The sequence below is a fragment of the Thamnophis elegans genome, chromosome 8 (assembly GCF_009769535.1).
Source record: "Thamnophis elegans isolate rThaEle1 chromosome 8, rThaEle1.pri, whole genome shotgun sequence".
Taxonomy (NCBI): Eukaryota; Metazoa; Chordata; class Lepidosauria; order Squamata; family Colubridae; genus Thamnophis; species Thamnophis elegans.
In genome coordinates, this window is record NC_045548.1 from 36,257,187 (window position 1) to 36,276,810 (window position 19,624).

General features: G+C 41.9%; 1 protein-coding gene across 5 annotated transcripts in view; it reads left to right on the forward strand.

Moving 5' to 3' along the window:
- The window catches only part of SPIDR (scaffold protein involved in DNA repair), a 247,544-nt gene that overhangs the window by 224,787 nt on the left and 3,133 nt on the right, over positions 1 to 19,624 (forward strand). For all 5 annotated transcript variants that reach the window (XM_032222617.1, XM_032222619.1, XM_032222620.1 and 2 more), the window contains 2 exons: positions 4,961 to 5,113; positions 7,373 to 7,466. In XM_032222617.1, the coding sequence (XP_032078508.1) occupies positions 4,961 to 5,113; positions 7,373 to 7,466 (247 nt within the window). The remainder of the gene's footprint in view (positions 1 to 4,960; positions 5,114 to 7,372; positions 7,467 to 19,624) is intronic.

A 19,624-nucleotide genomic window follows, 5' to 3' on the forward strand; every position in this document is an offset into this window, starting at 1 on the left:
TGTCCACCTCTGGGAGCTAGAGTGCCTGGTCAAAGGTGGGGTTGAGGTTATAGAACCTCAGCTGATTGCCCCCCGGATTGGGGAAAGGCCCTGGTTTAACCCACTGGGATTTTAGGACCTCCATGAACATCTCTGGAGTTGGAATCTCCTCCTTTTTTACTGGGGGTCTATGAAAGGGGCCCTTTTTCCTCCCCTTACTGGTGCTAGGTGTGGCAGTGGTCAGCCTGGGTTCTGGAGGGGGATCCAGGTCCGCTGTGTCCCTGGCCTTATGGAGTAGGGAACTAAATAAGGAGGGGGGAAACAGGCCCGTGATGTTGGGGGCCTCTGTAGACTGAGCATCCTCATCCTCAGAGAACCCCACGTCTTTCAGCTCCCCTTCTTCTAAATCTGAGGCTTCGCTGGCACTGGAGGGAGAAGGGGACATGTGCTCTCTGGCCACAGAGCCTCTGGGAAGAGTCTGATGATCTCTGGGCTGGTCCCGGGATGATCCCTGTTGTGAGGCCTGGGGTTGGTGCTGCATCCCAGGGGCCATCACTTGAGCTAAGGCCCTGGCTAAAACCTCCTGGAAACTCTCAGATAACTCTGGGAGGGCAGGGCGGAGCTCTGTAGGTTGCAGGTGATCCCTTGCCTCTGGTGAACTTGGTGCCAGCCTGGGCCTAGCTGGGCTGGAAACCCTGCCAGCAAAGGGATTCCGCCTCGTTTCAGAGGAATGAGCAGGCAAAAGGGGTGGCAAAATGGAGCTATGCCTTCTGCCTGAGCTCCTGGGGGAGCCAGGAGAGGACACCTGGGCCTCTGCCAGTACAGGGAGCCTGCGGTGGGAGCGTGACCTAGAAGGCGATGGGCTGATGGTCGCCCTAAATCTCCTAGATGAGGCCCTGGTAGCTCTGCCTCCTTTAGGGCGAGTCTCCTTAGTGGATGCCCTGGGGGGTGTCTTTCCTGGTGGGGGACCGCCCTCTGGTGGCCTGGGAAGCTCCCCTGGAGGTCCCTTTGGCTGGATCTGGGTCCCCTAGGGATCTCTGCCCAGCACCCCCGCTCCTCGCCACGTCCACCTTGCACTTACTTTTTCCTGCTCCTCTCTCCTCTCTCTGCCGGCTCAGCTGCTGACATGAGCCTCCTCAGGCTTCTTTTTCTTCCAGCTGCCGATCCGCGGTTCGAGCGCCGGCCTGCACCGAATTCAGGCCCCTCTGCAGATCCACCGGCAGAGTGGGGGCCGCTCTAGGCCTCTTCCGGCCTCCTTGGTGCTTCTTGAGCGCTCCCGGCTACTGTAGATGATTGCCGGTCACGCGCTCAGCCACGTGCTCCAATTCAAAATGGCGGCCACCGGCCTTCGACCCGAGCCTCTCTGAAGCTGGAGAACGCTGGGGCGATCCTCGGTGGATCCCCGGTCCTCCGGAGTCCTAATCGGGCGGCTGAAGTGCGAAGGCCTCTCCACTCACTCCGATCGGTGCGGAGGCTTCCTTCCCTCTTGCGCGACCGTCTGGCCGCTTGGGGAGCGCGCACGTGCTAGCAGGGCAGCAAGGCCTTCGCTAGCAGCGCTGAGCACGTTGGAGGAGAGATGCAGCGCTGGATGTCTTCTGGTGAGATGGAAAATGCTAGAGAAAAAAACCTACACTAGAAGAACCTCTAGAATTCCAAAGTGAGGGAGAGTCAGAAAACACTCCTTCTGGGCTGGAGTCTGAGGTTTATCTAGGAGAGCAAGAGGAGGATCAGAGGCGTGGCTTCAAAAGATTATCCTCAGACTCCAGGGCAAAAGGGCTGGGTTATTACCCAACTGTTACTCCTCCCACACCTCACCCTGGAAACTGGGAATGTTTAACCTTGAAAAGAGAAGACTGAGTGAAATTAAAATAGTATATTTCAAGTACTTGAAAGAATGTCAGACAAGATGATTTTGACTTGAATTCAGAGTCACAGGAAGGCAGATTCCAGCTGAATGACAGGGGAAAAAATCCTAACACTAAGAAATGTTTGATGAGGGTACCAATTTGTAGGTGGACTCCACTTCACTTAATGTTTTCAAACAAGTTTAGACCATAATATAAGGCTACTTTCAAAATGTTGCCAAGAAAACTGCAGGGATTTGTCACCAGGAGTCAAGACTGATTTGAAAGTAGAAAATTCATTTATTGTAAAATAAATGCATCTATATATCTTCTAAATACTGAAAAATTGGAAGTTAAATGCAGTTCCTGAGGAAGTGTGTTATTTGGCTTGGAAACAACAAAAGGGAATACCCTCATTCAGATATTTGAAAAATGGGCCTCTAACATATATTAATAATTGGACAGTTTTATCAGAAATGATAGTCACTTAAGCACTGAGATATTACATTACATTACAATACATTACATTACATTATGTTATAAAATATATTGTCAATATATGTCCAGTCAATAATTGTCAGCAAGTGATTCAGTGCAAGCATGATATCCCTGCTTAAACTGCTTCTCCAGTTTAAACCAGTAGCAACTTTCAAATGCATATTAAAGATAATTCTATGAAGAATCTGTTGTAACAGTTCGGATAGGATATAAATAAGGTGTGAATAAGCACTGTTAAATATAACGTCATAATAGTATCCTAACGTTCATAATAAAAGTTCATAATAGTATCCTAAGCTTAATTGTGCAAATGTTTTCTTTGTGAACTAAGAGGACAAACAGTTGCCAAGATTTTGTCCTTGTGACATGCTCCAGCATTGGAGTCCAAGTTGAGATAAATCTGATCAATTTTGTTCATAAAGGAGGATGCACATTTTTTTATGGCAAGTCACTAGATGTTCCTTTCTTCTTTGTTCTTGATGAAGATGCTGCAGTTGTTTTATGAAGATACAGTAAAGGCATAAAAGAAAGTTTCTGTGCTGCCTTTTCCTGCATACAGCAGAATAGTAATCCAAAGAATACTTCAGATAGCTCCTACTCAATTTGATTTGTCCTGACTTTGTTCTCCAGCAAATATCCCATCCAGTTCATCACTTTCAGCTCGCTAGAAAAGTAAGGGCTGATAGTTTCTGCAATAGAGGTGAGAGAGAAAGACAAAAAGAATATTGTCAATAAGTAGTGTTGTATCCCATTGATCAACCAGGGTATTGATGGTATTGTTGACAGATGAGGTATAAAATTCCCTAACTGGATTGAGGAAACTATCCAGTTTTATACGATTTCCGGATCAGGCCATTTTGACTAGTTTTGCACTCTTGCCAGGTGCTCATTTCAAATGCCAGGTCTGTACTTTCATTCAAAATTAAATGCTGGATAATATGTTTAACCAGCAACTAACCTAGCAATCAATAGCAGGATTTATGATTATAAGACTCAACATTTCTTACTTTGAAATTTTTGGTTAGGCAGCAAACTGAAAAAGATGTGAGAAAGCAATCAATCTGCCTTTTCTTTTTAATGGTCAAACTGCCCTGTCCCACAGGATCACCCAATAATTATGTTTTCATACTTTTCATTACCATCCAGATTGTTCTCCAGATCTCTCCTAATACAAACATAAACATTGCGCAATAAAGGGGAGTTTCTTCATTCTTTAGCCCCAAATTAAAAAGATATATCTGACCGTTGGACATTACAATATATTACGAATAGAGAGCCAAATCTTATTTTCTGTTATTTTTGTTATGTTTGTTAATTAAAGTATACCCAGTCTTTCTTTACCAATGGAAAAGCTTTGAAAGCAACTTATTTACTAAATAAGATGACTTTCCAACATCTAGCCATCCTTACAACAGAAAATAGATGATGACTCAAAAGGAAGGGACTAAATAATAAGAAAACATAGAGGATATATTTAAAAATTACAGAGTTTTATAATGACAATGAAATGGAAACCAGTGGAACTGTATTGATAACAAAGTTGAAGAAGCAACCCTCCTTTTCATGCTTTCCACTGCTTAATCTTTATTGATTTGATAGCATACCAGCATACTTCAAGGTGTTTGCTGAGGACATTTGATATGTAATAATTTATTTAATGTGCACCAGTAAAACCATTTTTCTGTGTGTTACATATCCAGTCCAGTGGTATCAAATGGGAAGGAAATGTAGAGAATTATGCACCAGAATAAGTTTTATTGTCTATATTATAGCTGCTTATCTCACTTCTGGAATGTTTGTTGTTGTTAAAACTATGCCATCTTATAATCTAAATTGTTTCTCTAAATATAATGACCCAAACCTAACTTTTATTTTAAACAATAAATCATGCTTGTAGATATTTCAGTGAAGAGCTACTGGTTAAGACATCAGGCTAAAAACCAGGAGACTGCAAGTTTTAGTCCCACTTTTGGCACAAACCCAACTTGGCGACCTTGGGCTACTCACTTTCTCTCAGCACTAGGAAAAAGGTCGTGGCAAAGCACTTACAAAAAACCTTCCCAAGAAAACCACAGAGACTTGTCCAGGCAGTCTCCAAAAATCGGACACCATTGAATGGGAAAAAAGTATCTGGACAGAGTTTCCAACATAGTACTAGTATCAATGCCATTACTGTAGCTAACACTAATTGCGAAGAATAAAATTAAATTATAATCATGTTCAGTATCAGCTAATCAGTACATATTTGGTCATTGTTGGCTATCAGATTTAAATCTCTGGCCTATTTGCACAAACCTATGCTTCCAGAACTGAATCACCCAGGTGACTCTCCTCTGGGCAAAGATTTGACTACCCTGTTTTGGGGAGCAAAGTGCGGCATGTGAATAACTTTGGAATAACTCCCAATCCACCATTAAAAGATAAAAGAAAATTCAATGTGCAGCCAATTTCCTTTTTAAATAAAACTAGGTTAGTAGGTGCTGGCAGACTATTAACAAGAATAGAGTGCTCATTTGAATAAATCAGACTAAAACAAGCTTACTGAAATGCTTGCAGGAATTTGTCTTTATTGGCTTAGTTAATTAACAAGGCCATTTTTTCCTTGTTACTGTAACTTATCAAAATGTCTTTGTTGGCAGGTAAGATTATTTGCATTGAACGTACCGTACTCTTGCTACAAAAGCCCCTTTTGTGTAGGGCTGCTGGTGCTGACATCACTGAACTGACTGGTCCTGTCAAACTAGATTATCTGGATTCTACTACTCAAATCAATTCTATTTGTACTGTAAGAGGTTTGTAACTATATTTTTTGTTATTTGAAATCTTAATACTAACTCTTCTTTTGCCTGTTTTCCAAGAGAGTATGACAAATTATATTTCTTGTTTCTTGTTACTTTAATTAATAATTTTCATTTGAAGAAGTTATAGTTGACACGTCTGGTGCAGTAGCAGATTATTAAAATGGCAATGATACTTTTTGTAATAGTTGTTCTGTTGGCATTTTACGGGTGTCATTATATTGGATAATGACCTCACAAATGATCCCAGACTGCAGAATCTGCAAAGGCTTGGGTAACTCTATTTATATAATGGGATGGTTGCAAGGATAAATTGGGAGATGCCTATATGTATCACCTTGTGAACTTGGGAAGAAAATTTGGATATAAGCCCTGCTTTGGCTTACATTTCTTACTTTATCTGGTCTTTCTTCATGATTGAAGGTTTTTTTTAACTCATTGTAAAGCTTAAACTGTATATAAAACAAAATATATACATATTGCTTTTCTCACAACCCTGAATTAATTAAATTACATATTCCTGCACTGATGTCTAGTACAGGTAGTCCTCGACTTCACTATTCATTTAGTTATAACCGCACTGAAAAAGTGGCTTACAACTCTTTTCATACGTACAAGCATTGTTTTTCATACAATTGCAGCATCTCCATGGCGACATGATCAAAATTCAGATGTTCAGTGACTGACTCTTTTTCCTAAATTCTGACAAGCAAAGTCAATGAGGAAGCGAGATTCACTTAACAACTGACTTAACAACTGCAGTGATTCATTTAACAACTGTGGCAAGAAACGTTCTAAAGTGGGTCAAAATTCATTAAACAAATGTCTTACTTAACCAATTTTGTTGTATTTAAGTACAATGACAATAAAGATTATACTTATATTTAGGAACAGAACTTTTGGTCAATTGTGGTTGTAAGTCAAGGACTACCTGTGTATAGGATTGTTGCCAGTCGTGATTTTCCGAATAATTTCATTTATCAAAAGGCAAGCATGTTACACAACCCTTCAGGGCTTTCTGGGCAATTTGCCATTGACACTGTAGGATTGACAATTGTAATCCATTTATTTGCAGGTGTTTTAGATTACTCATTATATGTTTTGCTTGTAAACATTAATGTTTATTGCTTGGCTCAGCAAACTGCTATTGTTCTAAATCTTTTTAGTAGCCTTTCCATAAAATAACCCATCTTGCTTGATTTATAACACTAAACAACAATGCTTACTAGTGATTCAAATATCTGACTGACCTTCAATTCTTTAATGTTTCTAGTCACGTATATGGCTTGGGAAAACATACTTGAATCTCAGTTACCTGGATATAAATAAAGAATAATTCCTGGTGTTAAACAGAGTAAATGCTTTTAAAAAACTCTGACATGTCTGTTTTTTTCCCTTCACTTTGGTTTGCTTCAGATTAAAGTAATAGCTATCTTTAGGCAAGTATATCAGAACTTCATAAAATGAGACATGAAGACCCTTTTGTTCAAATGACTTCTCTAAAGGATGTGACAAATAGCAATAGAACTTAGACATATATTGCTTCATAGTGCTTTACAGCCCTCTCTAAGCAGTTTACAACGTCAGCATATTACCTCCAACAATCTGGGTCCTCATTTTACTGACCTTGGAAGGATGGAAGGCTAAGTCAACCATGAGCCAGTGAGAATTGAATTGCTGGCAGTTGACAGAATTAGCATGCAATTACTGTATTCCAATCACTGTGGCATCACAGCTCATCAATTTATGGAATAAATTTAGAAAATCATCCATTAACTATAATTCCCCTTTTTATCCATATAAGAAAACTGTTTAATAGCTCTGGACAAGCTATAGACAGGATATTTAATCATCATTTAAATTCGACTTCATGCCCTGATATTATTTAATCAGAATGTTCTGATTAACTAAGGTCTAGTTTTACCATGAAGGCAGAAACTAAGGGAGGCAGTATTCGCTGGCAAAAAATATTAATTCTTAGCTAATTAAATTGGCTATATAATCACAAAAATATTTCCTGTTTGATATGAAAAAAGAGAAATTAGAGAAATAATAAAACATAGGTTACAGCTTTTTTAATATTTAGGAGAGCAACTAGGATTGGATTACAATTCTGAAATCAATGGAAATCTAAATATTGCTAATTATACTTATAAAAAGGAGAAAAAATGTATTTCTAAACAGACATGATTGTTAAAGGCGTTCAAAGTCAAAGTATACTAAATTTTGCAAATTATTTTATCTTTTTTTCAGGAACTGTAGTTGGCGTTAATGAGAAAACTGCTTTCTCTTGGCCTATATGTAACAGATGTGGCAATGAAAAATTAGATCAGCATCCACAAGACAAGTAAGAACATGTTGGATTAACTGGCATATTGATGATCCAGTAGGTCAGGGGTGTCAAACTCACGTTGTCACATTGTCATCATGTGACATATTGCAACTTTTTCACCCCCTTTGCTAAAATGGAAGTGGGGATGTCCAGGGCATGATGCATCTGGCCCGCGAATTTGACACCCCTGCAGTAAGTATTCACATATAAAGTCTTACTTCAGTTGTTGAGATTCATCACCGAAAGGTATACAGAAATGGAATAGTTATGGAATAAAAAATCTTCAATGTTATCTTGGGCCATTTGTATTCTGTGCATCTATCTATTTTTGGTCCAGTTTTTATAGCAACATTGTCTAATTCCATCTAAAGGTAGAAACTTATTATCAACAAAAAAATTTAAATGGCATATTTCATACATCAACAATCTCTGATTTCTTTCTTCTATTTCCTTTGACTTTATACCGGTAGTAGCATAACATATCAATACAGGAAGGGAAGAACTGTGATTCTCAAAAAGAACAAAACTTTGGAAATCATGTAAATTGGCAAATATTCAGGTTCAAGATTTGTAGCCAGCCATCACCCAGGAATTTATCCAACTCCTTAAATTCATGCATGGTAATTGTCATCATCTTGTTTTATATTAGTGATTTGAGAAGTAGGAAAACTTCATGCCGTGCATACTCAACCATGTCCCTTTTATTTGTCTTTTTCCTAAGCTAAAGGGTCCATTTTTTCTAGTTTTTTTTTTCCTCATAAGAGGAAATTTTTCCCCTCCCGAATGATGAATGAATGTTGCTTATTATTTTTACTATATGTGTCTACGTCATTGTCTGTATTCCCCTTCCTGATTTTATGTGAGCCGCCCTGAGTCCCCTCAGGGAAAAGGGCGGCCTACAAATGTTAATAAACATTCCAAAAGTGTTGGAGCCTTCTGTTCATTTGGTTTGTCCTCTTCCAAATCTTTTCCGGTTCTATCTTTTTCCATATATGGCAACCAGAACTGTGTATGGTGTTTGAGATGCATTATAGATTTATATATGAATGTTATGTGGGCACTTGTATTTCTAGTCTTTCTTAATGAACCTAGCATGGAATTTTGTCTTTTTCCCAGCTGCCATACAGTGAGCTGAAATCTTCATTAAATCACATATGACCCAATATCTTTTTTTCTAGTTGGTTATATAGGCAGTTCAGATCCCATTAGTATTTATATAAAATGGAGAGGGTGTATGTGTTCCAGTAAGTATCAATTTACACTCATTTAAATTGAACTGCAGTTGCTATTTGTTTGATCATTTTTCTAGTTTAAAGAAATTTAATTTTAAAAAAAGGTTAAAGAGAACCAGTTTGATGTAGCAATTAGGGTGCTGTCCTAAAAAATCAAGAGACTGTGAGTGCTAGTTTTGTCTCAGGTATGAAAGTTGGCTTGATGATCCAGTCTATCTCAGCCCAACCTCCCTCACAGGGTAGTTATTTTGGGAAAATAGGAGGAGTATTATGTATATTCCACACTTTAACTTACTTATAAAGTAATAAAAGTGGCAAAAAATCTTAAAAATGAAAATCATCCTTGAGCATTTCACAGTTATTTATTATTATTATTATTATTATTATTATTATTATTATTATTATTATTATTATTATTATTATTATTATTTATTTGTCTTGTATGCCGCCCACTCCCGGAGGACTCCGGGCGGCTCACAAAAGACAAGGGAAAGGGGGGAACAAGACAAAGACAACATATTAAAAACAAAACCAACATTCACAATTTCCATGCTTCTCAGCTCCCCCCAGCCTGCTGGAACAGCCAGGACTTGGTGGCTTTGCGGAAGGCCGGGAGGGTAGTAAGGATCTGGATCTCAACAGGGAGCTCGTTCCAGAGGGCCGGAGCTGCAACAGAGAAGGCTCTCCCCCGGGGAGTCGCCAGCCAACTTTATTATTTTGAACAGTTTGGTATCATCCACAAACTTGATCAGATCACTGCTTACTTATCCCTAAGTCAACATCATTTATCAACAAGTTGGAAAAAACCTAATCATCAGTTCTTGAGGGATGCCAATTCCTACTTCTTCCGTTGAGAAAATAGTGCCTTTATTTCAGCTCTTACTTTCTGTTTTGTTTAACCATTTAGCAATTTATAAAAATGCTCCTTTATTCCCATTACATTTCCTCAAGATCCTTTGATGAGGAGCCTTATATTCTTTACAGTTTCAAACAGACTGATAATATCAGCAGGTCACCTCTATCCTCATGCCTGTTGACCTCTGACAAATCTCTAGAAAGATACACTTTTTTCACTGCAAAAACATATTTATTTTCTTTTAGCAAAGCTTGTTCCTCAATGCTCTTAATGTGGAATGAGAGCAACTCTACTTATCACTCACCAGTTTGATAAGAACCGAAGTTAAGCTGACTAGCCTATAATATCCTATCCTGTCAGCTCTCTTTTTAAAAAGTAAAGTTGCATGCACTGTTGCTGATTTTTCTGGAGCCTAGCCCAATTTGAAGGATATTTTTCTTTGCAAATGTGAAGAAATGTCAAATTTGAATTGTTTAATGATTCTTGGGGGATGCCATCAGGACCCGCATGTCAAGATACCCTAGAATGCTTCTTATAATTAAATCTTACTTGTTCATTCTACAAATCAGCATTGAAACAAGAGTACAAGATAGTACCCAAGAACAGTAAGAGCTTCTCTGTATTGCCATAACTAGAATTATTATTAAAATAAAATTGTAATTGTAGGCCGATAAAAATGCAATCCATCTGTGAATTTAGTATTCAAATTTTGTCAGTTACTTTTTTGAGAAGAATAATTGACTATAGCAGTGATGGTTAACCTTTTTGGTGCCTAGTGCCCAAAGCGTGAACGTGTGCCCCAATCCCCAAAATGCAATGTGAGTGCCTCCTGTGCATATGCCCCCCCCCCTGCATGTTCCCTGCCCCCACCCCCATTTTGGCTTCAGGTTGGTTCAGGAGGCTTTCCTGGGCAAAAGGGGACACAGGGTGGCCTTGCACATCCTGTTTTGGCTTCCATGTTGGTGCGGGCGGCAGAAATGGAGTAGAAAGATAGGGCGTGGGGACTTATAGAGGGGACCTCTGGATATCAGGAAAGGCACAGGTGGCAAAAAGGTAGGGTGCACTGGGGGGAACCTGTGGAGATTGGGAAAGGCCCTGCCCCCCTGTGCATGCAGGGCAGAGACCTGAAGACCAGCTGGCCAGTGGGAGGCGCATGTGTATACATGGTGGAGGTGGGCTGGGGCAATGGCTGGTCTGCCCACAGAGAGGGCCACCTGCTATAGGTTCACCATCACGGGACTATAACATAGTGCATCTGTCAGCACCTCTCCATTTAATAATTAGGAAAGAAAAACCATGAGACTCCATACGTGGAAAATCAAATGTACTTTTACTAATTAAAAATGGTTAAAGAGCAGTTGCATAGCGAAGTCTGATTAATTAGGCGCGAAAGCAGTTGATATATAGAATAGCCCATTCCACACCCCCTGGCATCATAGGCCTAGTCCAATCATAAGTCCTTCAAGTGTCAGGTGTGAGATAACTTCAAAAGGCATCACGAAGATGGAATGTCGGTGCCGTTAGTCCAGGCGGGAAACACCCACGCGTGCGTAATCTGACCATCCAGAGAACTCCAGAACATTCCTCCAGCACATCGAGTAACCCCACCCAAATACCATGCCCTCCCTCCCCGTTTCATGGCAGCTGAAGCAACAGCAAAGCAGAAGCTGACATCCGGCCGTCCCCCGGAAAAAGGCGTTCAGGCCTAAAAAAACACAAACAAACAGATGAACAACAAAACACAAAAAGAAACAGGGAGGGGAAAAGAGAAAAATTAAGGTTTGTCAGGATAAGCATCATAAAACTTCCGAAGCAGCCGGGGGGCACGAACATGGGACTTGTCAACCCATTCCGCATGAGAGGGAGGAAAATGCTTCCAAGCCACCAAGTATTGGATGCGATTACGCCGCTTTCGGGAATCAAGTATTTGATGAACTTCAAAATGCCGTTCACCATCGATCAGCAAAGGAGCAGGCAGAGGGTCATCAGGTGGACGTAAATGTGAAACACGAACAGGTTTAATGAGGTTAATGTGGAATACCGGGTGAACCCGGTGAAGGTGCTTGGGCAACTGCAGGCGAACAGAGACAGGATTGATGACCTTCACGATGGGGAACGGACCCACATATTTCGGCCCCAACTTTTTGGACTTCTGCGTGGTGTGAAGGAACTTCGTGGACAAATAAACCAAGTCACCCTCCCGGTATTCATATGGCTGCATACGCCTTTTCTCCGCCTGTTTTTTATGGGCACGATGTGCAGCATCCAGAGTTGCCAGGGTCAAAGGCCAAATACGGCTGAGACGTTCGCTCCAGTCAGCGACGGACGGAACTTGCGGTTGGTCATGAGGCAATTCAGGAATAGGAACAAAATCTTGACCATATACCACCCGGAAAGGCGTGAAACCAGTGCTGGAATGGACAGAATTGTTGTAGGCCACCTCAGCATGTGGCAATAAGTCCACCCATCATCTTGTTGATAATTGATGAAACAACGTAAATATTGTTCAAGAACAGAATTAGTCCTCTCACAAGCGCCATTAGTCTGAGGATGGTAGGCGGAGCTAAGGCCCTGGCGGAGCCAATACGTTGAGAAATTCCTTCCAGAACACTGAGGTGAACTGGACACTCCTATCGGAGATGATGCGATCAGGCACCCCATGCAAACGGTAAATGTGGGAAATGAAGAGTTTAGCCAGCGCCTTAGCGGAAGGAATTTTGTGGCAGGGGACGAAATGAACTTGTTTTGAAAACAAATCCGTAACGACCCAAATGACGGTGTGCCCCTGGCTCTCGGGGAGCTCAACAATAAAGTCATAGAGATCTCCTTCAAGGGGCAACAGGTCGGGCGACAGACTGGAGCAATCCCTGCGGTTTCCCAGGAGGGCCGTTTCGCGCCCCGCACAAACGGGGCAACTGGCAACATAAAGTTCAATGTCCTTCTTCAAAGATGGCCACCAAATTGTCTCTTTACTAAATGCAAAGTTTTTACAAAACAAAATGACCCGCCAATTTGGAGTCATGAGCACGTTGGAGGACAACGGGACGAAGGGAGGTGGGGACATACAATTTGGCGCCGATCCATGGCAATTCGTCCCTCATTGTGCACTCATCCTGATGCTTCTGGAACCAGTCATCCTGGGGAAGGGCGAGTTTGAGGTCAGAAAGAAAATCTTGAGGCACGTCCACTTTTGCTCGTGCCTGCTGGCGAGTAACCACCGGAGCCGCCAGGCTGGAAGTGGGAACCACCGGTTGCACGATGCTCAGTTTAGAGCAGTTGTATTGAGGGAGTCTGGACAAGGCGTCCGCCATGAAATTCTTCCCCCCAGGGATGTACTTGAGTGTGAAATTGAACTGGTTGAAATGTTGGGCCCACCGCATTTGTTTGGGGGAGAGACGGCGCGGCGTTCTCAAAGCCTCCAGATTCTTGTGGTCAGTCCACACCTCGAAAGGGTGTTTAGCGCCTTCCAGAAATGGCGCCACGTGGTCAGGGCCCACCGTACGCAAACGCTTCTTTCTCCCAAACTGCCCAACGTCTCTCAGTGTCTGTGAGTTTGCGGGAGGTGTACGCGCAAGGTTGCAGGTTACCTTGGTCGTTGGATTGCAACAAGACGGCCCCAACAGCGATGTCGCTGGCATCAGCTTGGACGACGAAAGGCTTGTCCATGTCGGGATGCTTCAGCACCGGCTCCGCAGCAAAAAGGCGTTTCAGTTTCTCGAAAGCCGCTTGGCAGTCCATGGTCCAGTCAAGAGGCTTGCTAGGCTTAGGTTTAGGACCACCTCTGGATTTCAGCAAATTAGTTATAGGAAGCGCAATTTTGGCAAAAGAAGGAATGAATTGACGGTAGAAATTAGCAAAACCCAAAATTTTTTGCAATTGTCTACGAGTTAGTATCTTAGTTTGGTGAAACTCACACTTGGATAATTTGGCATAAAGATCAGCAGCTCTGAGTTTTTTCAAAACAGTGCGCACAAGTGCGACATGTTCGTCCAATATACGATAACTCCTTTGTAGAGGTGGTCATGCAAGATCTCATTGATTAATTGCATGAAAACTGCAGGGGCCCCCTGCAGGCCAAAAGGCATGACCCGGACCTGGAAGCAACCAAGAGGGCAGTTGAAAGCAGTCTTCCATTCATCTCCCTCCTTTATGCGGACCCTATAATAAGCTTCCCTGAGGTCCAATTTAGTGAAAATGCGGCCCTTCCCCAACTGGGCCAACATGTCCTTCATTAATGGAAGTGGGTATACATTTTGGGCCGATATCCCGTTCAAATTTTAAAATTAACACATAATCGGAGAGAGCCATCTTTCTTTTCACGGAAAAGTACAGGGGCAGCAACCTTGGGACGAGCAGGTTCAATGAATCCCCGTTCCAAATTTTTATCTATGAAATTCCGCATTTCTTCCATCTCCCTGGGTGACATGGAGTATATTTGGGGTTTTGGTAGTTTAACCCCGGGTAGATGTCATAGAGCAATCAGTAGGTCTGTGGGTGGAAGTTTGTCGGAAGACTTCTCACTGAAAACTCCCCTTAGGTCCCAATACACTTTAGGAATCTTTTCCTCTCCTTCAATCCTCTCCTGCCCTCTGGCGGCCACCTCAGGATCACAATTAACAGGTTTCTCAGGAACGCCCTCCCCTTCCGGAGGCTCTTTCATGCGAATGCGTAACCAGCCTTCCCTCCAATTTATGCGAGGGTTCCATTTCCGAAGCCAAGGTAGGCCCAAAATGAGTGGCCTGTCCATCCCAGGAGCCACAATGAACGAGATTAGTTCTGTGTGGGAACCCATTTTCATTTCCAAGGGCTCAGTAAAGAAATGAGCCCCCCCCCCCCGCGATGGACCCATCTATTTGGCAAAAGACAATGGGGGTTTTTAAAGTACGTAATTTGAGGCCCAACTTCTCCACCATAGCAGGATTGATCATTGATCGGGAACACCCTGAGTCAAGTAAGGCGTGAAGGGATTCCGGCTCCCCATCGGGCGGAACTTTTAATTCTATAGGGGATTAGCATGGGGGCCCCTTGTTGAACTCACCCAGTGAGGCGATGTGTCGTCATCTGAGTCATCAGAAGAGCTGGGGGGGGCGTCCGCTTCTCCCTCTAAGGCCTGGCTGAAGCGAGGGGGTCCTGGAATCCACAGCGAAGGCACGTCCTTCTTTCTCTTGTCTGAGGACTTGCCAGATCTCTCCTCCCGTTTGGATGGGGGTTGGGAGATTGAGGGCAATTTAGCACGGCAGTCGGGTGCGCGATGGCCTAATTTTCCGCAACGAAAACACGTTAATGGCCTTGATTTCCCCGAGGAGCCACCCCTCCCCTCGCCCTTTCCTCCGAACGGGGCTTTCCGGCTAGGGGGGGGGGTGGATTTGCAGCTTTCTCCTTCTTTTTCTGTCTCTCCTCTCTTGCATAACGGAGCCTCGTAAATCCAGCTCGATGTCAGCAGCGTGTTCAAACCAAACGGTTAAGCGCTTGGGGAGATTTCGATTGACACATTGCTGATAGATATCTTCATCCAAGCCCAAAGCAAATTTGTCCAAAAGGGCATCTTCACCTCCACCCCCTCATGTACTGGGAAAGGCGTTGAAAACTCTTGAATATACTGGGACACCGGTCTGTCGTCTTGCTCGAGGGTTATAAATTTAACTTGCTTCGTTTCTCAGTAAGGGGGTCATCAAAGCGTCTTTTTGAAAGCCTCCATAAACCTATTGAAATTCCTCAGGAGGGGGGAAATTGATTGATGTAAACCAGTACTCCAGTCAGACGCTTCACCGTCTAATGATAGTAAAATCATCCTTATCTTCATGGTATCTGATTCAAAATCTGGGCTGTAGATCTCCATGTAATTATAAACTTGCATGATAAAAGACCCCAGTTTCGCAGGGCTTCCATCATATCTCACAGGCAGGGGGGGGAATTTTAGCCATTCTGCGTCTTCTGGGAGGTGGCCCCCCTAGTCTGGCAAAAGGCCCAGCAGGAGGGGGTGAATCAGCTCGAGGGGGGTGGTGAATCAGCGCGTGGGTTTTCTCGCTCCCAACCCCTCCTGACCTCTTCATCTTCCCCACATATTTGCCCAAAGTACCTTTGTTCCAAGTAATCAGGTTGATCTCCCCCCTGGGGTCTTCTTTCGGCTCTCGCCTCCAGCGGTCTTTCCTGATGTTTCCTTCGGGTAACCCCCGCATCCCAGCCTGGTTCCTCCTCTCTTTGTCCTATCGAGGTGGACCACCGGGGGGGAGGTGGGTCAGCCGGGCTTGATATCTGCAGCTGAGACAAATCTTCATGAAGCAAGAGTTCGGCGGGGAGTTCTCCCTCCTTCCTTCGCTGGCTGGCGAAGACATTTGCACCCTCCACGGTAGATGGTGATCTCCTGGAAAGGTGATTTTGAGACTTCGCTACTTGTCAGCACCTCTCCATTTAATAATTAGGAAAGAAAAACCATGAGACTCCATACGTGGAAAATCAAATGTACTTTTACTAATTAAAAATGGTTAAAGAGCGGTTGCATAGCGAAGTCTGATTAATTAGGTGCGAAAGCAGTTGATATATAGAATAGCCCATTCCACACCCCCTGGCATCATAGGCCTAGTCCAATCATAAGTCCTTCAAGTGTCAGTGTGAGATAACTTCAAAAGGCATCACGAAGATGGAATGTCGGTGCCGTTAGTCCAGGCGGGAAACACCCACGCATGCGTAATCTGACCATCCAGAGAACTCCAGAACATTCCTCCAGCACATTGAGTAACCCCACCCAAATACCATGCCCTCCCTCCCTGTTTCATGGCAGCTGAAGCAACAGCAAAGCAGAAGCTGACAGCATCAATTGTCCAATGATACATTATGACTTTTAAGTAATTTTTGATTTAGCAGCTAAGAGTAAATAGTATAATAAGTACTCTTTTTAAATTTAGAGTTAGCACCCTAAAAGTATTTAATATATGTAAACCTAATTTTGATGTGTAATGTATGTTTTTAGTTATTATTCTGACTTCTTCAAATACTTCCTTTCTAGAATATCTTCATTGGTTTATGTTATTCTGTAAAAAAAACTATTGGGTATCTGTTCTTCATCTAGATATTGGCATCTGCCCTATTCTAAATTTGATTGTAGGCTTTTCCTCAGAGATAAATGTAAAAGCAGCTGTGTCATCTTTTTTTGATGTCATGTGACAACTCCTCTCTCATACAGATTTAGCTTGTTCCAAAAAATTGCCTGATAACGAGTAAATCTAAATATCTTGCACAAGCTTGACCAAATGTGGGGACCACTGTGCTCGGTCTTTGTGGTTGATTTTCTGTGTGGAAGAAATTGTATTTCTCACAATACTATCTTGGCAGTCCTGGACTTTAGTCATCTACCTAGTAGCTTAAATTAGTTCCAGGGCAGTTTACTTAGTTTTTTAATGTTGTTAATGCTAATGTAAACCATGGCTACTACTTTTACCCCAATATTATCCACATGTGCATGACAAACCCAACTCATCTCATCCACAATCAAAAGTTGTCTTCTTATTATCATAGATAATAATTGGGCTCATTGCCTGCAGAAAATATATTATGCCATCCTTAACTCTTGTTCTCCATGACCATAAGGGAGCTGTCATTCTGAGACTAGGACAAAGCTGTCATATCCCAGGAGGTTTCATCCACATACTTTCATGGCTGTCTAATATCTGCAGTGGTTTCAAGAAAACAGATTAGCTTCAGGAATGCAGGAATGAATCATGACTTGTACTTATCTGGCTGATACTTATACATTCAACTCTCTGTGGAGTAAACTGTAAAATATCTTCTGCCTTGGCTTTTTATCTTCACCCTACTTACTGTTAATAACTTCGATTCTTTTTCTTTTAACAACTGTTTTATCCTATGTTGCACTTTTACAGAGTCTGTAATCCTGTTTTCCTCATGTCATTTCTAAATTCATCTTGCTACTTAGCTTTGAAAGTATGTGCTTCATCCCCCTTTTAATTTTGTCATAACATTCTCCCATTCCTATTAACTTCTTCTGCTTCCGAGCTTCAAGTATTTCGCCGGGACTTCTGATTGGCTAAGGAATGCTACAAAGCCAATAGCCAATCTCTTGATCAGTGACTTAGCTGTAATCCCCTCCTCTCAGTCCATGTGCTCAGAGTGCAAGTAAACACATACCCAGTCAGCAACGGAGGGGATCAATCTTACTCAATTAACAAAGACCCTTCCTTACAAATAGTTGATCAGCTCTCCATTTCACTAGCTTCCTTACAAAACTGTTTCTGTCCTGGTGATGAGCTGCCAACTAGAAGGGTTATAAAATCATAAAGAGTGCAAAGAAAGAAGTAAATATAAAGTATATTATTTCCCCTCCAGCATTTGTTTTTTCTTAGTCATCCAGTAAAGTTGATTATGATTAGAGTAATAGTAGTTACAATAGTAGCAACATTCTTATTTCCTGGATACTTATATAGAACATAGTACACGTGTGTGAGTGTTTGTGCCAATATCATGTGCTACACCTGATAAGAATAGTTCTAACTTCATTAACTCTTGCAAAAAAGAAGTCTTTTAAGGGAAAACAAAAATGTGTACTTCATGAAATTTGTTGTCATTTGTTGTCACAGAATGTCGTCTTAAAAATTAAAGTGATTTAGAAAATAGGCATGGTGAATGGTTCTTGACAGTCACAGAATAGAGATTCAGACTTGAATCTTACTGGGAACACGATGCCTCAGCATAATTTTTCGGTTGCAGTCTCTTCTCCTTGGCGCCTCAATCAAAGCGATGGAAGTAGATTCTAAGAGACCAGCTGCACTAGAGTCCTTTTGCCTTTCAACTGTTCTATTTCAATAGGTCAATACTAGAATTACTATGTAATTATGATTATGTACTATTATGTCAGGACTGACTCTTAGTAACCTCATAGGTTACTTTTTCCCCAAGAAGCCTTCCCTCAACCTGGTCCTTCTGAGTTTCCAGCATAGCACCCACTACTGCTCCAATTGAATCCATCCACCTTGTTTCTGGTCATCCAATTTTCTCTTCTACCTTTGCAGTATTAAGGACTTCTATAAATGTTTGTATAATGTACCCAAATATAATAAGTAGAGCTAGAAAATCCTGGATATACATTCAAGACCACGCCATGGAAACTTTCTTTTTCTGCAGTTAGCTTAATTTGGATCTTGCATGCAGTTATGATCACATCATGTTTTATTTCACAGTTAGCTCCTGGCCATCTTTGTTCTTATAACTAAGCAATTCCATCACCTTGTAAGAATAATACAGTCAATTTGATTTCTTTGTATTTCATCTAAGTTATGTCCATCATAGATAGATATCATAGAACTCACTGGATTGACTGAAATTGTTAAATTATTCTCTGTTTTTATTTCTTAGGCCATAAAATTCAATTATGTTTTCCTCCTTAATATTTCCAATGTTGGCATGCTGATCTCCAACCACAAACAACTTGCTTAAATATTCTGTTAATTTCAAATTGAACTTGACCATAAACCTTACCAGCCTCCTCTTCTTATGAGTGCTTAGAATATAACATGAATAACCATCATATTAAAAAAAACCTATTTACAAAGTCTAATAGTATTATTGCAAAATTCATTGTATTATATCCAAGTAGTATCTTTGCTACAGCCTTCATGACAGTGAAAGCAATGCTGTTCTTTCCTTGGTTTTGATGTCCTGAGTTACAGTAAAAAAATGTTTATCTTGTAAGAATATGATGTATCAGTTTGGCTGTCAGCCTCTGCTTTGCTGCTGCTTCGGCTGCCATTGAAACAGGGAGGGGGGGCATGGTATTTGGGAGGGGACTAACTGTTGGGCTGGAGGAAGATTCTGGAGTTTGAACTGTCCACCTTACTGCGCATGCGGAGGAGGGTTCCCGCCAAGGCCAACGGCACCGGCATTCCATCCTGGTGATGCCTTTCGAAGTTATCTCACACCTGACACTTGGGAGAATTATGATTGGACTGCACATGGGATGCCAAGGGGAGGGGAATGAATTATACAATATATTATTCGCTTTCGCGCCTAAATAATCAGACTTCGCTTTGCGCCTAAATAATCAGACTTCATTTATAATTAGTAAAAGTACA